The sequence below is a fragment of the Habropoda laboriosa genome, unplaced genomic scaffold, assembly GCF_001263275.1.
Source record: "Habropoda laboriosa isolate 0110345459 unplaced genomic scaffold, ASM126327v1 scaffold9, whole genome shotgun sequence".
NCBI lineage: Eukaryota > Metazoa > Arthropoda > Insecta > Hymenoptera > Apidae > Habropoda > Habropoda laboriosa.
The window spans coordinates 841,771-864,129 of NW_017100191.1; the positions used below are offsets into that span (position 1 = coordinate 841,771).

Sequence of the window (22,359 nt, forward strand, 5' to 3'; positions counted from 1 at the left end):
AGGTCTTATTGATGTCTTTAGCATCTTAGTTTATCTACTCGTGTTATATACAGATAGAAAGTGCAAAAAGATTGTGTAGCTTAATATTAACATATTTTCCATTTGTAAATGAAATACCATTTTCTACTTGAAGTACCAAATCATATGCTACCATTCGTTTATTGTTGGAACCCTCAAACAGACTGCAACACACGGCCTTGAGTGCCGCAACATCAATCGATGCCGATTCTTGAGAGGTTAATTTACGACCTCGCTATATCGTGGCCCCAACTATACCTACTATCATAAATACCAATTGTGAAAATTCAAAAAAAGAAAAGAAACGCACAGTGCCTTTTAGTGCCATTGACTTACAAGCGGTGGAAACTTTACCATAAACTTAATAAATGAAGAATTGCTAATATAAAATTTACTATATTCCACCAGTTGTCGTTATTAAATGTTTAAACAGAAATATCCAACACAGATATATCAGCGAATAGTATGTACATATATATACGCGTATACACAGATGGCTGTTGGCCCGTTCTCCTTTCAACCACCTCGTAAATCATTGGATTTATGTATCTTGGCTAGCGTTGGAAAGCTAGTCCCAGATTTTCCACAAGTTCCCATCGCTCTCGTCCTTTGATTTCGCTGGCTGAGTTAAACATTGATACTTCGACTCGAGAGTTTTACTCTGCGAAGAAGAGGGACACGGTCGAGAGGAAGCGATTCAATGGAGTGTTTCGAGGCGTGCGATCGATTTAAGATGGATCAACGCCTACGGCGGTGTCTTTACGCTGTAAGAGAGAACATCGCTACCGAACAACCATAACGACACGTGATCCCAGCCCCTGGCATTGTTTGAATGGAGAAACTGGTCGATCCTGTTTCAATTTTATTTTTCCATCGATCACCTGATCATCTTTTATTTCTTTTTCTTTTCAATTCGAATATTCGTTTAAATTAAACCTCCAGCAGCGGATCACGCTATTATCGTGTCGCGTTGAATTTTGAAATCATTAACAGCGGGAAATGTTATTTCCTCGTTGTAAGTTGATACTTGAAGCGCCAGCTATTTTGTTGGAAACTTTACTTAAAGCGCCGCAATATTTACGAGTTTCGTAGAAATATGCCCTTTTACAAAATAAAATAAAATAACTCTTGTAAAACAGAAAATTTCCATTCAAATATTTTACATAGTGCTTGTTACGATTTTGAACGATATCGAGCCACTTGCTGTTCAAGGGATATCATATTTTTTCCGGAACAAACATGTAAAAACGCTTAATCGCTAGTCCACACATTACGCCTTAAAGCGGGTCCGGCGCTTAAAGTGTTAATAAATAAAGTATATTTATTCATTAAAAATTTTTGTCTTCGAAATTTTTGTTGTAAGTTAATAAATGAAAATATTTCCCTGTTCTCCACTTACTTCGATTATTTCGTTTTGCATTGCATTAAAAAATCTCCTCACGATAAACCTATACAATCTCGATAGCCTGGATATAAATTTGAACCGGCGATTATTTCCAGAAGAATATAGAAAATCGCCCGCGGCTGGAGGAGGGTTAACACTCGTAACGTACCGGGTGTACTTACGTTTGACTTTCATTTTTCTATCCGCTAATTGCAACGCGAAGTAGTTAGGCACTTTCTTTAATCATCGAGGTGAACCTTTAATTAACACGCGACAATCATAACGCGATTAAAACGACAATGGCGACATGCGAGGAGCAAATCTCGTCTATTAAGTCGTAGCAGTGGGGCCCCCCTTTTGTTCTTCGTTTGCGAAAGCGTGTATCAAGCGCAGCAAAGTAATCGCGTGCAGCCTGTCCCCGAACACCGTTCGCAATTAACATTCTCGAATGATGCACGAGGAGGTCCACGATGACAAATCACGCTAGAGTGTTTAACGTCGGGTATCTCCGTGTGGCGGGAGGTCTTGAAGAATAGCTACCGGGGCTCGGATAAACCGGTACCGTGAGATTCGACACGATCCTCGCTTTGCTGCTACATTCCCCTCGCTGTACCCTTGTTCGCCGTGTACAGCTAGTAGTACTACTCGAGTGGTTAATAGAAATATTAGGAAACGCGAATTAATGGCCGAGCAAATGGAAACCCGCTGTATATACTCGAGTAGGTGGCCCAGAACCTGGTTTCCTTCCAGGCGAAAGCTTCGTATGAACGCTGCCGATTTTCGAGGGATCACAGCGTGTAAACTGTGTTGATGTACGTACACTACCGGCTAAAGGATTGGAATCACCGAGCAATTTACACAAAAATTTCTGAGAATTTTTTATCATTCGAATCGATTGATATGAGATAAATTGATAAAAGTAGAATTGAGATAAACTTCGAATCTGTAAAAAATTAGCAGCAGATTTAATATGGATGAAAAGTGGGAGGTGATTCCAAACTTTTGGCCGGTAGTGTGTATGTATACAGTGGGTGATCAAATTGTCAGAGGCACAATACGAAAAATATGGTTTTTGTTTTTCTGTAGAAATAAAATCACAATATCGAGGTTTTCACGCTAGATCATTTTTAATTAACGATTGTTCACCGAAGATACACGAAACAGTTAAACTTAGCTTATGTAGTTGCAAAAAATACAGTTAAGAAGTAACAATGAAGTTAGTATTTGGTAGGGCTATCTTTTGCTGCAATTACAGCCTTGATTCTTTTCTCGACACATTTCAAGTAATTTGCTATGCGTTGTAAGTAATGAAAACACTGCAACAAAAATTCAAATGATCAAGATCTATAAACCAAGAAAACTGTTCTCAAGTGGCGATTTGTAGTACCGATACAAAATAACGTCCATATGACAGATAATATTGCCTACAATATTGCCAGGTGTATGTTTGCAATTTGTAAACATCAGCGCTTCGTAAAAAAGTAATAAAAATTCAGTATAACTAGGTTTTCATCTGAAAATTAATCGTTGTAATGTAAAACCGTGAATTTCTTACAGGTGGCTCTAATAATTTGGACACCCACTGTAAAAATTGAAAGAAAGAAAATTGAAGAATTGCTGGGAACTTTTTAACACTCTATAACACTATGTGGATTCGAAAGTTACGTATTCATTTATCTGTACTTGTTTACTATTATAACATTCCACTATATTGTTGTACCATTATTACCAGTCAATTTTTTTATAATAATTGTTGGATTATTAGGAGAAATGAGAGTGTATTAGTGGTAACAGCAAAAATGATCAACATACCGAGACAGATTGATATAAACATATATAGAAGAATAACATAGTAACCATCTGCTTAGTATGGATCACGCTGATATGCTTCTTCTTCCTTTAGCGTCTCGTTGATCTCTTATGATTGCGCAGAGACGTGCCTTCCTCGCGTATAAAACAATAAAGAAGAGTTTACAATTGAAATACCATCTTTTAATTTATTACCCAAATTCCAACAATAATTTTTTATATTTATTCCTGCTTCTCCCATCGAAATGTAAGAGAAATCAATCGAAATTTTTCTTCCCACGAACGATGGAGAAATAAGGTTACAGAGGGTGGAAGTATTAGGTTGCTGCATAAAGATTCACAAGGGATGGTCCTTTAATTTGCATTTCTCGCTGCACTCTTTTCAATTCTTCACAATGCAAATCATTGTTGACGGTTGTATTTGGATCGAGCAGCTCGTAATAAATCATTCTATGTCTGCTGCATCATACACACAACATTTCTTCTTTTTGTCGTTGAATTCTTCTGGCTAGTTTCTGAAGGACGTTGTCCGAGTTATGACCAATGTCTCTTCTCCGTGAGCGTTACTGTACAAAACCCACTTTTCATCCGTCGTGACCAGGCGACGCAAAAGATCTTCTGGATTTTGTGTAGCGCGAAGCAAAACACAGACAGAAAGGGCGGTAAATTTTTCGGTGACAGTTCGTGCGGTATCAAGTTTTACTTTGAACTATAAATCCACTTTTCTGGAGAACCTTTACAACACTCAAATCGTAAATTCCAAGCTCAGATGCAACGTTAGGGATAGTCCATTTTGGATTTTCTTCGACTAATTTAGTCATCGATAGACTCTTTATAGGAACAAAATGGGGGACAGAACTTTTGCAACAACCTAATATTTTGTTGTACATACTTGAATCTGCATAATTTTATAAATTTTTAGTATTTTGCAAAAATTCCTTTCCACCGATAAAACAGTTCGTTAAAAAATGATTAACCCTACTGCGTTCTTTGTTTTGACGGTACACTTAAGAATTTTGGGTCAAAAAGGACCTAAGACCTTATGTGTAATAATTTTTCCAACACGACGTATGAACCTAGGCAATAAAAGTTTAAAATAATGTTAAAGAACGCAAACTTGATGACAGCAAAAATGACTAAAAATATAAAAAGGCGGTGGGTCAAAAAAGACCCGAAGACCGCTCTAGGGTTAAATTCTTCAGACTTTGAGACATCAAACTACCCCTTCAATTTTACCAATCAAGACACCGTGCAAGTACGTACTCGAACCTGCATAATTCTATTAATTCTTAGTATTTCGCAAAAATTCCTTTCCACCGATAAACAATTCACTAAAAAATGGTTAAATTCTTCAGACGTCGAGATATTAAACTACCCCTTGAATTTTAACAATCAAGACACCGTGCAAATCTCGTTGCAATCGAATCGTTTAAAACGCCCCTCGATTCGAAACGTGCTCTCACCCTCCTCGTATGTATAATACATCCTCTATCTAAATATAAATCAGTCGATGAAACGGTTCGCGATTCTCTCTTTCTCGAGGCCGATCGAAATTAGGATCTCTGCAATCCAGCGAGTTTCCCTTCTAAGGTTAATGTCATAATTGCACGCATGATATATAATCGAATGGCATGCCTTAATTGCCTGCTTTCTAAACCCCAGTGTATATACCGTGGTCGAAATCGAGCGGACGTAACCGCGAGATAAGTCTTTGATAACGCGCTCTCCATTAACCGGTGTCTCGTTAATCAATCGATGATCTTGCGAACGATATCGAAACGAAAGGAAAGAAATTTCCACCTCAACTTCATCAGCGATCTACGTACGCTTCGGTATAATCGAAATTCGTGTGTTTTTATTAGTACTGTAGGATACAGCGAACTACGAAGAGGCGTCTGTGTCAGATTTCTTTCGTTCGTTTAACCCTCATCCGTCCCTCGTGCCAATTTGACACACCTTTCCGGTAAAAAAAAAATTGTATTATTCGGCTATTTGTAGAATTTAACAAAATTCTATATTTCCGTTTAATTGATTTTTTACCATCGTGTCAAATTGACACCGAGGGACCTATTAAGATGCGAAACTAAGGGACGAATGAGGGTTAAATAATTCTCCGGATACCAACATGGTTCTCGTGTCGACTTGTCAGAAACCACGGAGTTCTGGTCCAGAAACTGTGTGTATTTCTGGCGATGATCAAAGAAACGAGGGAGATGGAACGAACGATGGCATACATTTCTCGCCATTGTCGTTACGCTGCGCTGTTTGGCTCGTTTAGACGCCTCGACTTCTCGAGTTCTTTTAGTTATTGGATTGTCCACGCCGAGACTGAGAGTCCGGAGAAAAAGTTGAACGGCTCAATGAATATTATCTTCTTGTATACGTTGCTCTTTTCTCCGGTGAAACTAAGCAGATGCAATCGTACAACTGCAGCGGTTTCTTTTCTTCTCCGTTTTTAAGCGAAACAACAAAGATCGCCGTGGCAAAGAAGAAGGTGGCTTTAATTAAGCCTTTCGAATTTTCTTTCAATCTTCCTTATCTTCGTTCAGGTAAAAGCTGTAGTCTGACCTCGTTCGCGGAAACTTCATGTATATTTATCAATCGATATAAATTTCCTTTACTTCACCTTGCAGCGATACGAGGGAAAGAACACGTAATATCGAATGCGTTTAAGTCAACTCAAAGGAAATTTATATTCTTCGCGTTGTAAGTGTATTCAATCAGTTCGTGATGAAATTAATCGGCTCGTTTAAAACGCCATTTATCACACGACTATTTCACGTTTTTCTTTCATCCAAGTCGACGCGAGCCGAACTCGAAGTAGTTTCTTTCCGAATCGATCGTTTCGAAACTCGTTTCACCATTGGACGAGATTATGCAAGCAAATTAGGTCTCCTCTTTGAACCACTCTGAATTCATTCCTTAATTTACCTCCACTTTAATGTTTGTACATGATGGATCTGTCAATTCGGGTCATTCACTGGCTCGATTAAACGATTGCATAATTTATACGTAATATTCTTCGATCAAACGGTTATTTATTTATAACAGAGATGAAATAAGTGCGCAATTTGGGAACCACTGGCTCGAACGTATTTACAGTTGCCAATCTGCGACCTGTGACAGGCTGGCGTGCCTCGATGTCTCGTGAGGAAACGATTTAGGCGGTCGTAGATTAAATCGTGCAGCCTTGCTGAGTCTGTTTACAAGCCTATCTCGCAAATCGTCTTCGAGGAGTATTCTGCCATTGAAGAATTTCAATTTAATACTTATTTCCTTCGGACCTTTCCCCGATTCAAGCGGCTTACAGGTTAGTTTGTCGATACTTTTTCCATTATTCCTCGGATACTTGTGTTCTCTTGTGTTACCATGATATTAGACTGGAGTGTTGAGATTTTTTCTATCGTACACACATTCGTTATTAAAAATTCTCTCTCTCAACTTTACATATTTGAATTTAATTGAATTCGATTAGAACTTAAAGGGGTATTCGGGTTTAGACGGTTGATTTTTCAGCCGATTTCATGATTTTTTTTTTCTACGCGACAAGAAAAGTTAGAACATTGGTGCTTTACGTGTAACTTTATTCATCTTTCGGCTGCGTAAAATCGACAGTAAAGACGTGGAATGTTTACAACATTCAGAGTTATATGCCATGGCGTGCGAGCATCCTTGCTGGCTTGTCACAAGGCTTGACAAAAATTGAACTAAACGTTGTTTTAATCCGTTAGAGTGTCATCGCTGTAACCACGATCGTAAATTTAAACAAATTTTCTACGATATAGTAATGGATCGAAAATACATTTTCTCTGCGATTTTCGTAAAAGTTTAGGTGCCAGAAAGAGCGAAGTTTTAAAAACATCGATCTGATTGCGGTTAAGACGACAGCGATCGATATTGTCTCGATCAGGATGATAAATTTAAAAAAAAATTTTCTACAAAATGGCAAGGAGTTAAAGTCAGAAACGCGTTTTTTCCTGCGGTTTTCGTAAGTTCCAGGTGTTAAGAAAAGCAAAGTTTTAAAAACATCGACCTGATTGCGGTTAAGACGATAGCGATCGATGTTCCGAGTACGCGGTATAAACAGGAAAGCAATTTGTCGGATAGTTTGCAAGAAAACCTTGGCAGAGTGTTGAAAAACTTGGTTCCGAGGAAACCGTGTTTAAAGATTTTCCAAGATCTGCTTCAGCCATGGTTTCGAGTCATTCAAACCCTCACAGCTCTTACAATTTATCCAATTTCGAAAAATCGTTCGACAGACATATTCTCCAGGCTGCAAGGAGTGCAAAGACACAAAACGGAAAAAGAATAATTCTTTTTTTACCTCGAAAACTAGAATACCCCCTTAACCCCTACATTTTTCTCAACTTGATGTGTCAATTTCATTCTTTCTAATCATTTCCTAGACGTATAGAAATAAATTTCCCATTTATTTACAACGCTGTGACTTGAATTTTCGCAGTGAAATAGAAAGGATAGCGCGATATGAAAAGTGAGAGAAAATAATTAAGCAAAATTGCACTTTTTCGAGGATTACGTTGAGGGTTTAAACACAGCCTATCTCTCGAAAGGTTCCAAGAATCGCACAGTAATTGAACGAAAGCAGAAACTATCAAAATTTGCACGATACGGCAGGTTTCACTCGAAGGAAGACAAATTTCGCAAAGCAGATAATGTTGCACGTCACGATACCCGACCACTATGCGCTCGTATGCTCGCGAGCGACAGTTATGCGTGTGCAACATTCTCGTTACACGAAGCCCGAGCTAACGGCTCGTGGAAGGTTACGATTACCCCTCGGCAATCATTGCTCCGCGTGATAGCTACGTGGAAACGTCGCTCAGACCTGGTGAATTAATCGAGAAAAATTAGCTGGATCCTCTAGCAGGGTGGTCAGGTTCGTGCTTTCCAAGAGAAAGGTGTTAGGCATGGACGTTCACTGGTTAACGATCCTAGGGAAACGCGGTAAAGAGGGTGCCATAAATTTTCGAGACAGTATGGAAAGTGGCTGTACACCTTTCTTTTCTAGATCATTGATACGCGTGACGAATAGACGCAAAATACGACTGATAAGGGGAGCTCGGTAACTTGACAATTTCGAGAAATTTGAAATTTAAATTTGTTTAACCTTGTTGACAGAGTATTAAGAGTGAGAAAGTGAAACATTTCGAGAACCTGAAAATTCCCCAAAAAATTTGAAACTTTGTAGAAATGTAGTTCAATTGATGTTGATAAAAAGAATTGAGAGTCTTCGTATTATCGGATATCTTTATGAAAACGTGCAATTTTGGAATTTTCGGGTTATCAAATTATTTATGCATTAATTTTCTCATTCTTAATATCTGTGAAACGGACTATCTGATCTAATCACATTGCACGAAGATTTCGCTGAATCTTCGCATGAAGTGCTTGTGTCTTCAGTCTCTCTATTGATATTTTTCCAACGCCAGAGACCAGTTGACACAACACAGATAACAGGCATTCGTCAGATAATAGCGTGCTCAGCATCTGTCGTAAAACGGCCAATCGCTACAGACACATTGATAACCGGTCGATTACCGATCCTTATCTCGTACCGTGTTAAAAATCGAAATTTCACAAACCAGCCGTCACAGACGGCCTGTAACTAACTAATTTCTAAACACTATTTAGATTCGTTTCCACGTACGATACCCGTTTATCATTTTCTATTGTCGAAGGAGGCCACGAAGATATGCATACCTGCTACGATAATCCGCTTGGCAGAAATTACCACTGTTCATTTATTTTTGTTTCGTGGTGAGCGATAAGAAATTCGACGGCACGATAAGAGGGACCTCGTTGTCGGCTCGAGCTTCTTCGCCTCGTCGACCAAGAGGTAGTCTCGCCGGCGCGCGCTCGGGACGTGCAAAAGTGAAATTCGCGGGTAATTGCGCGCTCGATTACGATCGTGATCGTGGCAATCGTCGAATTGGTCGGCGATGACTTCTACCGGGCCAAACGAGGACATCGAGTCCTGTCCGGACACTGGACCGCGGAATTTCGCGTCCAGGTTCTTCGCTGTAGGTGGTTATATCTAGTGGTGTAGTGAGAAAAAAATTTATTCAATATTCCTAAACGGGGTATGTTCGATTAGAAATTTTGAAAAATTCAATTTTTCGGTTCTGACATTTTCCATATTCACATTCCCTGAAAGTTTCAAGTTGATTCGATCTACGGAGCTATGCGAGTTCGAAAATTAACATTTCGTTCGCGTGTATACGTACTTAATATGAAACTTTAAACGCGTTTTTTTGTCAAAACCAGTCAAGACCGAAATATTTCAAAAATCAGTGTATCGGTTTACTTCAAATTTCGCAGGCTTGTAATATTTCTTAATGAAGGAATTATGATAGTTTCTTGAAAATATGGTAAGTTATATAGTAAAAAGTTTACAAGTTTCTTCAAAACAAATTCGCAAATATCACGTTCTTTTCCACTTCCTGACTGAGCATACCCCTTAGTGAATCCTAGAGAAACGTTATATATTGGATTACAAAAATATGGTAGAGCTCTATGTAAAACACGGTTTCGTGTAACATGACGCAAAAATTGTGACAGTGTGCGTATGACACGGTACACGAATTGACATTTTCACATATGGTATTAGGTTGGTGCGTAAGAAACTTTCGATACATTGTGTTTTTTACACATTTCCCAACGATTAACTGGTTTCGTTATTCCGAATTTACAAGAATCATCAGATGACGAACCGCTTGCTTGCGGTGGATGGCAAGTGATTTATAACCGTACCGCACTAATTTGGGCTGACTGGCAACATGTGATATAACAGTGGTTTATAACTTTCTTTGTTCTTTACCGACATTTGACGAATAACATATAACTTGCTATATTACACGAAAAATCTTATTTAACATTTTCCTTTCTCTTTCTTTTCTTCAATAAGTTTTATAACTTTGCTGTATAATTTATTATGTTACATAGTTTAGACGAAACTTAACATGGATTCGTGTAACACGAAACGTATCCCCGGTGTTATACGAGTGCCTACTGTATTCTTTTCATATCAACCCTTATGTCAACAACCACAATTGTCGTTTACTTTATCGTCCAATTTTAGTAGTTTTCTAATAACAAAATTCTAAACTTGAAGCAAACAGGGATAGGAAATGTGGCAAATAACAACGATCTGGCCGGATATTTCAATCTTTTATCGTGAAGACAAAATATTTTGAGTGAAAATGTGCAAGAGTACCTGGTTAATCCCTTGTCTTATAACAACGAGGCAGACTCGTAGCGCAGATTCTGGTCGAGATGCGACAAAAGTGGTTGTATTAGTAACAGAATTTAATTTTAATCTCAACTTTCATTTTAATTTACGAGACTAAAGATTACCAAATTTAATTAATCTATAATACATTAGCTTTTCTTATCTGATACAGCACTAAAACAGTAAATAACTGACGCCTAGATGCATAGTCAAAGGGTTAAGAAGGTTTTTTAAAATATACTTCTATTTATTTGGTTAGTATTTTTTTAAATGAATATTTTGGTCAGTATAAATAATCAGTTGTCAGTATTAAATCTTATTTGGTCGGTATTAATTTGTTTTTTGGTCAATAGAATTTTAATTTTTGGCTAGTTATTGATTAGGTTACGATATTTCATTATACACACTGACCATCTATTTAACACGTTGACTGCCAACCACGAGATAACTCGTGGTTGGCAGTTTGCTGGTAGAAGTTACATCCTATTCGGAGACGCCCGACCACGAGATAATTCGAAAGCGTTTCTTTGCAAAAATGCAATTAAAATTAAAGTCATAATATAAAAATTAATATGTGTTTGTTTAATTCTATACAATAAATTGAAAAAAAAGTATTGGCGTCTAGAACAGATTTCTTCAAAATAGGCTTGACAGTCAACGTGTTAAAATACTGACAAATTATTACGTTTACTAATATTTTCATGAAAATACTGACAGATTTTGTATCAATCCATGTAATAGGATTGACCTACTGACCATTTACAGCACGTACCGAAGTTTCATTTTAAATACCGACCATTTATTTAAACTACCGATTAAACATTTTTTCAAATACCGCCCCAATAAATAGCATACTTACATAAATTCAACCGGATAAATTGAATTGTAATCACGTGCACCGGCTGGAGTAAATTTACGGTTGCGACAATGTATAATTTTTGGAAAGAATTAGTTCTAATGGACAGTACAACGAACTCGTCGGTGACACGGATGACAAACCAGTCACATCGTTACGCCACACTCGCGTTACGTTCTTGGCTTCGTAACAAGTTACCTTACCTGTTTCCTTTTAATAACGTTCCACTGTAAAGAATTTCATATTGGACAAAAGGCCTAGTGAAAGTCGTCGACGGCTTTTTCCTCCAGGAAACTCTCGTTTCCGCGGCGAGAACCTTCCGGATTCGAACGTCCACGGAATCACACGCTTATCACGAATGTCAATTGCTCGATTTTGAATTGCAGAGAGCCCGGGGTTGCCGTGACTGAAATAACTCGACGGAATGTTTTCTGATTCGCAGAGGATTCCGAGCTGTCCAGTGAAGAGTCCACAGCCCCTGAAGGAATTCGTGGGTCGCTGCCAGACGATGCCATCACGGGTGAAGAAGTCCTTCTGCGGTTGCCTCCAGGTAAGAGGAACAAAAATTACCTCAATTAACAACCCTTTGAATGTCATCGAACACAGCGACATACTTATCTTATCTTTCACCTCGCGTTTCTTCCTTTCTTGCAAATGTAATTACTAGTTGCTCTATAATTTGTCTCACATGCTAGTACTTTGCTTATCAATCTCTCTCAGAGAAATTACACGCGCTCTGTTTGCTCTTTTCGCCGCGGAACGATCGATAAGGTGTTCGGTTCGAGTCACCTGCGCAACAAATCCCTCGTTAATCACACTTAATGGCTCCACAAACAGTACCATCATCCAGACTCTAATATACTCGAACAAAAACCACTAGAAAATAACGGCGTAGCGGAACGCTCGAACGGGAAGAATTAACAAATCCCACCTAAGAAAACTCGATTTTTACCGCAAACCCGGTGGTTTTAGTAGTTCCGCATTCCTTTTGTTTTCGTCGATCCATTATCTACATTTCCACGAAGTCAATTGTCATTAGGAAGTAGTTACGCAAGTGAAGGTGGAACGAGAGAGAAACGGTAGGCGAAGAGATTTCACGTTGAAGAAACGAATAGGGAACATCGTCGACTTACACGTCGTGTCGAAGATAGTCGGTGATCCATCGGTCGTGAGATGACGCCGCATGAAATTATCGTGGTTCAGGCACACACCCATAAATGCAAAGCATTTTCACGTTCGTTATGCCGGCTCGGATGACATCTGCAATGCAAAGAGGCGCGTGTGCACTCCCAGCGCGTGCTCCACCCGAGATTCCCCGACTTTTTGATCCTGAAAGGGAATGTTCTCGACCGTGTCCGTATAATTGAGCCGAGATTTCTACTCGTTGGAGGAAAGATCGGCCACTTTCTTCGTTCCATAAAGGATCTGCTATCGTAATATCATACCACGGGATGGAATTTCTGATCATTGGTGGAGTCCGTCGTTAAGTCATTTATCTGGAAAATCTGTTATTCGACGAAATCAGCGGTTTCTCGTTACTTCGGCATGCGAAATTAACCCTTTCACTACGAAACGCGTATATGTACGCTCTGCAACAATGGTCGCTTATTTACGAGGAGCGTATACAGGGTGTTCAGTGTGTAACTGTCGCCATGATTTTTTTTCAGGCACTTCCGGTAGTGCGAGGAGAAAATGCTTGAGATAGAAAATCGTCGGTACTTGATTGTCAATAAATTGCAAAAATAAAAATTGCGAAAATATTACTTTTTCACAAATAATCGGGGTCACCTTAACCCTCTATGGGCCCGTGTAACTTTCAAGTCACATACTAATATATCGATATTTTATTAAATAATTGAACTTTCTTCCACAAAATGGCATAAACGTCTTGTTGTACAATGTCTCCTTATTAACCAGTAACTTTCTTGATAACCGTTGTTACTTCAAAGTTACAATATGTATTCGTTATGATAAAATTGTCGAAACTGCTGAATTCACTGTTATTCTGTATTTATAGGTCGATATTTGCTAATTTTACGTTACATAAATTCTTTTACAGTCAAGAAAAATATTCGGCCCATAGAGGGTTAATTTCTATAACTTCTTCTACACAGTATTGTGGGCGATATTGAGACGAATGCAACGATGTACAACTTGTGGAGAAAACATTTTTAATGCAATAGGAGTGCTTCTGAACGCGTAATTGACGTTCTGACGAATGAAACACCTGAAGACTGCAATGCATACACTCAGAAGAATTTGAATACATATTTGATTGCTTTGAGGTATTGAGTTCGTAAAAGAATGAAGGCGACCCCGATTATTCGTGGAAAAAGTAATACTTTTGCAATTTTTATTCTTGTAATTTGTTGACGTTAAAGTACTGATGATTTTTCATTTCAAGTATTTTTCTCTCACACTACCAGAAGTGCCTGAAAAATCGTGACGACCGTTACGCTGAACACCCTGTATACGCGGTGTACCAGGTTTTGCCGATCAAACTTTGTCGCTATTTATTTTTGCACTTACTACGTAATTTAAAAGGTTTCATAGGGTGAGTAAGATGGAAGAAATGGCAAAAAATGAAGGGAAGTTTCACATTTGATTTCCACGATCATTTCACGCTCATCTCATGTAAAAGAACATAGACGACTTCGAAGAAAGCAGGAAAAAATGTCTACTGTAAAAAATTTTTTCTTCCACCTTATTCACCCTTTGAAAGCATTTAAAGTGAAGTCAATTGGGTAGCCTGTTTTACTTGAAACTAATAAAATAAGAGTTTTACTAGTTTATTTTCGCACTTCACAAATAAAGTATCGCTGTGGAATGCACCAGACATTTTAACCACTATGAAAGTTGATTTTCAACAAAATATGTATTTTTACTTTCATAAAGCCTAACCCTAGTGTGTTTTCCTGTTCGACTATACGCTTAAGGTCTTTGGGTCTTTTTTGACCCGTCTTGTGTAACAATTTTTGCTACCAGCACGCTATATGAACCTAGACAATAAACTTTGAGTGTAATATTAAGGAAACACGAACTTGATAACAGTAAAAGTTATTAAAAAAAAAAGAATTAGAAGTTGGTGGGTCAAAAAAGACCCGAGGATCGTACTAGGGTTGAGCAACCGAACGTTCGGTGCACCAACGTCGAATAACTGTTTCGTCCAATACACAGCGATCTCTTTTTATCTTAAGCGCGCCGTAGAGAAAGGGTGAAAGAACCGCTGAGAGAAATAGACGTGAATTCGCGTCGAAGATGTGAGTCATTAGAGGAGAAGCTTCAAACTTCCTGGCTGCGTGATGAACGCGCGTGCATACAATTATAGCATACGAGTGGATTGTAAATCAGTCAGTATCTCTTCTGAACTCGCGAACCGCCGGAAGTGAGTGGCGCTAGGAACTAGACGCTGGAACGATTCCTCACGTTACCCGGCTCATTCTATGCTTCAGATGACCCATTATATTCAGATCGAGGAATTATCGTGCAGTGAGACTAGGCCTGTTGTATACTGCGAACTCTGATGTAACGTGAAATCGCATAATACCGTAATGGAGGATCATGAATGAAAGATCAGAAATAGATCGCGGATTTTCTCTTTCCTTTTCATATTACGCGTATAAATTTTCATCGATTCCGGATAAGCTGTAAACCTGACAAGAGTGCGTCCCGATAAATCCTCGGTGTCGAGGTGTCGAACCAAAATCAAAGCCATAGATTTTCCACTATCCGTTAAGCGATAAATAATTCAGCGGCTATTGCGAACGATCGAAGGTAAAAAGATGCGCTACTCGAAATACTTCGAACGAGAGGTCGCATTGTCACGGACTGGTGCATCTTCTTCATACAAATTGCCTGACCATCCGGGGTCTTTGACTGCGTGACCCGTGACAATGATCACGTCCACCTTGATAGGGTTGAGAAAGTTCGATTTCCTTTTAACGATCGATGGACCCTGAAGGTGGCTATCCTCAGAGTGCATCGTAGCTGGCGAAAAGAATACACCTTGATTGCGTTTGATTAAAACTCACGGATCTCTATTTGGCGGACACCCTTTAATTTGCTCGTACAAATAAGGTTACGGAATTCGAGGAGTGAATTGTCAGTTAAAATCCCTCGAGAGGTTATTCCCTTTTGGAGGCGTGAATACTATGGGTAGATTTTACGATGTTTTCTTTCAGTAGAAGAAAGTAAGATATAAGCTTATTGTTTTTAGAATACCTTCAAGGTTCCTTCTGTAGGGGATTTATGTGAGGAGGGATAGTAAACTCGAACGGACTTTTGACTATGCTATATTTATTAATACTTTATACTGCTAGGTGCTACGCTAAGGATGTCGCTCAATCAATCGCTGGATTCATACTGCCTTTCGCTCCCTCGCATTCACCCTAATGTCATCTTGCATACATGCACACTTTTCGTTAGAAGAAAACACACACGCACTCACGCACTCCTCGCCTGATTACTAAAACTAAACATTCGTTCAATATCTTTCGCGCTATCCCAAACACTCGACCTGGCACGCCGGTCCTTACCGCTCCGGCCATAGACCCTCACGCATTCACACAGACAACGCATTCATACAAACAACGCACTCACGCTCGGTCATCCCTACACTTCTGTTGTATTGGGCGAGTTAAAATTTTTAGTGCTTGGTGATTACCACAATTACGTCCTTTGTGGTTCATCCGATATGAAAATTCCGGGTATTTTTATAATTAGGATGAATTTGAAAAATGGCGCAAAGAAGAAATTTCGATTTTTGACTAATTTTCGTTGCTTTAAGTGACGAAGAACAATAGAAATTTTTTATGGATCTTTCTAGTTCTACTTAGAGCTGTAGATAATTTTATTACGAAACGACTACGCGGTATGAAAAGGAAGGAAAACGGAGAAACGATCTCGCCTATAACGATATCCAAGATGGCGGCGGCGCACGCCCCAGGGGTACCAACCTGGTTACTTTACCCTAGTTTTATTTCAACATCCAACACATTTGATCGACGAAAGGATTATTCTCGAAGTGATCGAACGTGAGTGGAATATTTTCTCTTTTCATAACTTATCTACTCGGAAAATCAGGGTAAAATGTGCTTTCGATCGATGAAAGGAAGTTACACGATCGAGTGTCTGTTTAAAAAAATAATGAATTTTTCACGCGAACCTCTGACACGCTACGGCGCCTCGCGTAATTAACTCTAAACGCAACAGTGGCGTCGATGATAGGCCAGCTAATTAAACGCGAAATCTCCGATTCATCGTAACAGAGAGAAACGCTCAGGCTCCCGTCTCGTGGAACAATGTACGTTTGTTTTCATTTTTATCGACGTGGATCGGTTAATTTTCATACGGCCGCGTTAAACGAGGCCATCGAAGGATACCTCGAACGTCGGAACCGTAGATCAGTACGGCCGATAACTCGATCGCGGATGCAGGTGACGGGTGATAAATCCATCGGTAATTCACCGGATGATTTCCGAATGGACATCTGAACAGAAACGACGTCTGTTCCACAGCTGAGCGCCCAGGAACCACGTGACACGTGTCCTTTGTCTCCCGTACACCAATTGTCCGCACTTTGTACGGCCCCTTTAAGATATTTCTATTCTTCGAATAGACAATTGTAGGTATATATATACATCTGTATCGTACAATACGGTCTTTGGAATTGCGTTTGACATCCTTTGCGTCGTAACAGCTTCAATTAGTAACAATTGTACGTACAGATGGTTAGGTTAGGTGTACAGTGCGTGCATGCACGCAGACGGACAAATTCCTAGGATGGACGATAGCGCGCTTCAAGGAACAAAGCCAGCCCAACCTCTCCAAACATTTCTAATTGCACTTTCTCCTTGAATAAAATTCAAATAAACATATGGGATATTTTTATGGAGTTTTTTTTACGCCTGTCGACTATGTGGAACTGTCATAAAAACAATGTTAGGCTATCTATCATGGATGAGGGGATTAAACAGCTCTGATAATAAAGATTTTCTCATATCTTCGAACGGTCATTTCCCCGCGTTTCCAGTTAACCCCTTAACATATGATTTCTTTTCTGACTGTGCATCTAAGCGTCAGCCATTTTCTGTCTTCGTACCGAATCAGGTAACAAAAGCTAGTCTGTTACAGATTAATTACGTTTAGTAATCTTCAGTCTTACGAAAAGGATTACAATGAATTTTTCTTAGTGATATAACTATTTTTCTCACATCTGAATCAGAATTTTTGCCACGAGTCTGACACGTTGTTGTATCTTAAATGGTTAAACGAAACACACTGTATATTAGACAGGAAAGTTTGAATAAAAATTGCTCGTTCGTTCGCAGTTAAACGAAACACACTGTATAGATAGGAAACATGGTAGAGTAGATGTATACGGTAAAAATGAAACTCGGTTCCAAATCAGTAGTCCAGAAAGCGTTCGCCATTCCCCGTCAGGTTCTCCGACCACTTTTCCTTATCTGTGCATCCACCTTCAGGAAGGTTTCTTTCAGCCGCAGCATCGTCGTTTCGTAGAATCGAAATAAAATAGAGAAAAAGGACGAACCGTCTGTCCGCTTCCACGAGGAACTCATTCCTATCCAGTCGTCCTTGAGGGGATCCTATGACCCGTAGATTCCATTATGCCGATCAAGCCCGGTCAGCGGTTCCGCGGGGCGTGTCTAAAGGACGAAGATGGAGCCTAGGATACTACTGCTCTTCTCTCCCCTCTCCCTCTCTCTCTCTCTCTCTCTCTCTCTCTCTCTCTCTCTCTCTTTGGAAGGAACATAATCGTATTTCCAGCATCCACAGAGAATTCTGTAGCTCGTTTTTTCGAGCGGCTCGATCTGTCGAACGAGAGATCCGATGGAATGCACCGTAGAAGGCAGCGAGCGGCACGCTGGAAAGCCTTCGAAACGATCGGTATCGCGTATGTGACTCACGGTACACACGTTCTTTTCGTGTTTCGCGGCGACGCGACGCTTTCAATTATCGACGATGCAGGAATTTATACGCGACCGTCTCACTAGCGGAAGACGCAAGAAGAAGCGATGGAAATTGTTTGCTCGCTACATTGCTACCCTGCTTACCTTTTTCCTAGATAGAGAAAGTCCAACTCGAACGTCTGTTGCTCAGTTTGCATGCCTTCGCGTCACGTTCTTTGCCTCCTTCATACGCGCCGCATTTTGTCGCTCATCTTTCTTATTATCCAACCTGTCCACCTCTGACTAACTTCTCTGTGATTCGCGTCGAGTGTGCGTAATAGCAAATAGAAGCTTTTCTTTGCAAATATTCCAATGGGAACCTCGAATAAAAGTCTAGAGCGGTTTTTAAGTTACAAACACCGTATTCGGTAAGTTGTTATAAATTTCTTCTGTGCCTTAGAACAACGAACAGAACAGATGGCCTTTCTGTCATAAGTTTCAAACACCTATCGTGCTTCTTGCGTTCAACGTTACATCCCCATCTAACGAAATATCTTTAACACGTTAAGCGCCAAGCCTGTTTTGCCTTCCTTTCCGTTTAGCCCGCGACATCCGATTTCATCGATATGCTGGCGGCCGGAGATCTGTGTAAGGTTGCGATAAGACTGTATGCTTTAATAGTACTCATTAAAATTTTTTTTTGGTAACAAGTAATATTTAGGTGCATTCTTTTATGATCTCCAAATTATTTAAAATTTATTAATAGAAGGATATAATTTTTTAAATTGTATATCGTCACGGCCTGAACGAAAAGTATACTGTCAGTCATCTATGACTGACGCGGTCCGAACGGAAAGTATAGTGTCAGTCACCGGTGACTGACATGGCGCTTAACGTGTTAACTTACGTGTATTAAAACGATCGATAGGGACTGTAGTACCACACTTCACTGTTAATTCAAATTTGACCAAAATGTGCTATAGGCCGTTATTCGAGGCTAATTGATCCTTTCTAAAACTAACGAAAAACGATAGTTCCTCCAAGCGTTTCCCTTCCAAGACGCGGTTAGAATTACCAGAAATTTTTCAGCCACTCCCACAGGATACTCCACAGCTAACTCCATCACAATTTTCAATTTTACGACATCCAAATTGCCCCTCTAAGCATTGACCACTTCCTAACGTTTAGCTCCGCGTTTCCCGCGCTGCGAACCTTCAGAACAGATAGTAGCGGCGGTTGTACTTCCATGCGTACATAACCGCGCGGTGTATAAGCAGCTCGTAAAGGGGCAAAAGAGTTTGACAAGAAATTTCGTTCGCGGAATCGCTTCGAGGCCGATTCCACGGCTGGCAGCGGAAAAAAATTATGCTAATGCCGGCGAGTTTGACGCGATCACGTTCCAGAGGATTTCTTGCCAGAACACAGAACCACTTCAGCCACGTTTATTACGAGGCGGACGCCCCTGAAGAAGCGTATGTGCCTATCTGGCGCAGCCCTACCTCTTCCACCGCGTTGTTTCCCATCGTCCATCTGTTCCACTCGCTCGTCGAAGCATCCGCAATTTCTTCACGATGCATAGAATAGAGAACGCGGCCTGTAATGACTTTCTTTCGCGATCTCCAGAGATTACCTCCGCCGAGATATCCTTCTTCAACGATCCACCGGTCATTTTTCTTCGGTACTTGTACACGTAGTACATTTGCAACGCCCCCTTCGAATTCGATCTGGTGTGTATCGATTTCATTTTCCGCCACGTGTACAACGAGCAATTTCAGTCATTTACGATCTATACTGGATGTAGGATGAAACAGGTTTCCAGTTACATATTGGTTTATGAGTATATTCTGTTGGGTCTGACTGTGAGAGAAGGCAATATGTCATATTTGCAAGTCCCTTTGTGCCTAATGTGTTTCCGTGCAACTTTGACAACCTACCCGGCCACATGAGCGTGGGTATCCTTATATCTCAAATGATCTGTACATATACGAGAGACACTTGCGTATTCCGTTTCGACCGGAAGGCAACGTCCTTAGAGACGCGCGTTGCATAGGAAACGAACGTTTTCTCGAGCAGGAAATAGCGTTGAAAATTTCTCATCAATCGAATCTTGAAACGCCTGTTACGCGTGAATTTTATTTCAATTCTTTCAGCTGAGATCTGAAATCTTTTGTTTAACGTTTCTTTGTATTTCAATTTACGCGACGCATTCGTGTCCTTTTAGTTTCTCTGATGTCTGTTTATTTTATTCAAATACACGGGTGGAATAAAAATTGGAAAATATGGACCCTTTGAAGGCGTGTATCGAATTGAAAAGAAAATCTAGAGATTGATGAAAAGTGTTGGATGAAAGAAGGGTGTGACGTCAGAAATTTCTAGATGGTATGTGAAGTTTGAATAGATAATATTTTTCGACAAATAACGATAATGTTAAAAAGCTTATGAACGAGTAAGGCATCAAACAACACACGCCTCTTTTCCAATGAGGCGAGGTTAATTTTTAACCAAACTGACTCATAATCGTGACACATTATGGACATGGATAAAGTGATCAGACGTACTGATTTTAAAGGCTGTGTACTTACTCAAATTTTCTACCGAATGTTGCACCGATTTTAAAGGGTTAGGACAGTAATATTTTGAAAAAATTGAAGTTTTTTTTTGTCTTAAATAGTAGTTTCAAGTCTTGAGAAAAGGTTTTACATGGTTTCCAGGCTTCGTCACAAATTATTTCCCTATGTACCGTTTCGAGAGTGAATTCGTACACAGTAAATTCTCTACAAGAGTCAGTAAGTATGGATTCTACAAGTGACAGTATAGATGGTCCTACGCCTATGTCTGCGTCTTGCAGCGCTCATGTTATCTCGCTCGCAGTCAATCAAGCGTGTAACGCTATACCAGTCGGTTTCCTTTACGAGATTACACGGCTCCACAAATCATAATAGAAAAATATAATTTCTTTAATTTTACTTTTTTTCATCTGGAATTTTTTTTAACATGTGGTGAGATTTTTCTAATGAAGATGATATCAAACACGATATAATTTGAACAACATTTACTTATTAACACGTTCACTGTCGCGCCAGATTTACAGGTTGCTGTCAGGCGGCCACAAGAAAATACATTCTAAGCATAGGATTATAGTATTGTGCTTTATAATTTTTTTTTTCAATTGAAAATAATATCTAGCTAGCTATGACGTTCAAAATCTTTAGTTGACAACATTTATTTTATTTTAATTATTCTAAACATTTAAGGCACTCCAGTCACTGATGACCACCATGGCCATATCGAAGAAACAATCTAATGTTAATACTTATTGAGTGATTAATTTACTTTCATAATATATCGCCTTGGATGAATTAAAAAAACAAATTGCTAAAAAATTACATTAAATACCTGTACACATTATCCGTCGAATGTAGAGGGAGAGCCACCGTTTGGTTGCCAATTGTTTATCACATTGAGTCGGCCTACCTCCACTTAAAAAAGAAAAAAATGTAGGGTCGATTCGACAAGTGTCAGTAAAATGTAGGGTCGATAGCAGCAGAAAAGCTGCTAAACAATTAGAATTAAATGTAACGATACAAATTATTGCAATAATGCGTAATGCAATTGAAAAATTGAAAGAATCAAAAGAAAAAACGCGAATTCGTATCTTACTTTGTGTTTTGTAGGCAATTGATTGCTAATTTGCTATTGACAGATCGATGTTAAAATTTCATGTTAAATCGAACTTTCATATCTACCATAGAATCTGAATAATTTTTCAAGGTATTTTATTAAGATACGCGCACATAGTGTTCAATTTTCTATCTTAGAATTAACTTACTTTATCTTACGAACTACTTAAAGTTCAAACTTTCAAGCGCGTGTGAGAATCAGAGTGTCCACGTGTACGCGTAGTTCTTAGCTTGATATCCTTTTGCAAAAGTGAGAATTTTCTTTGGAAAAGGATACCAATTACCAGGTCCCACCACGAGGAGGTGACTACGCAAGGGACCCGACAAAAACGCATGTCCTACTGGCAGATCTCTATCTTCAGAGATACGCGATTCTCATTCGTAGCAAAGGAGATAAGACACTTTATCAAAAATTCGTGTTCTTAACATAAATTTTTAAGGAGTGTCTTATATTT

The 22,359-nt window shown here is 39.4% G+C and overlaps 1 protein-coding gene across 1 annotated transcript in view; it reads left to right on the forward strand.

Annotated features, from left to right (window-relative positions):
- Positions 1-9,171: 9,171 nt before the first annotated feature.
- LOC108580315 (disheveled-associated activator of morphogenesis 1) overlaps positions 9,172-22,359 on the forward strand; it is a 26,278-nt gene continuing 13,090 nt past the window's right edge. The window contains exons 1-2 of the mRNA XM_017944041.1: positions 9,172-9,252; positions 11,759-11,866. Coding sequence (XP_017799530.1) covers positions 9,172-9,252; positions 11,759-11,866 — 189 coding nt within the window. The remainder of the gene's footprint in view (positions 9,253-11,758; positions 11,867-22,359) is intronic.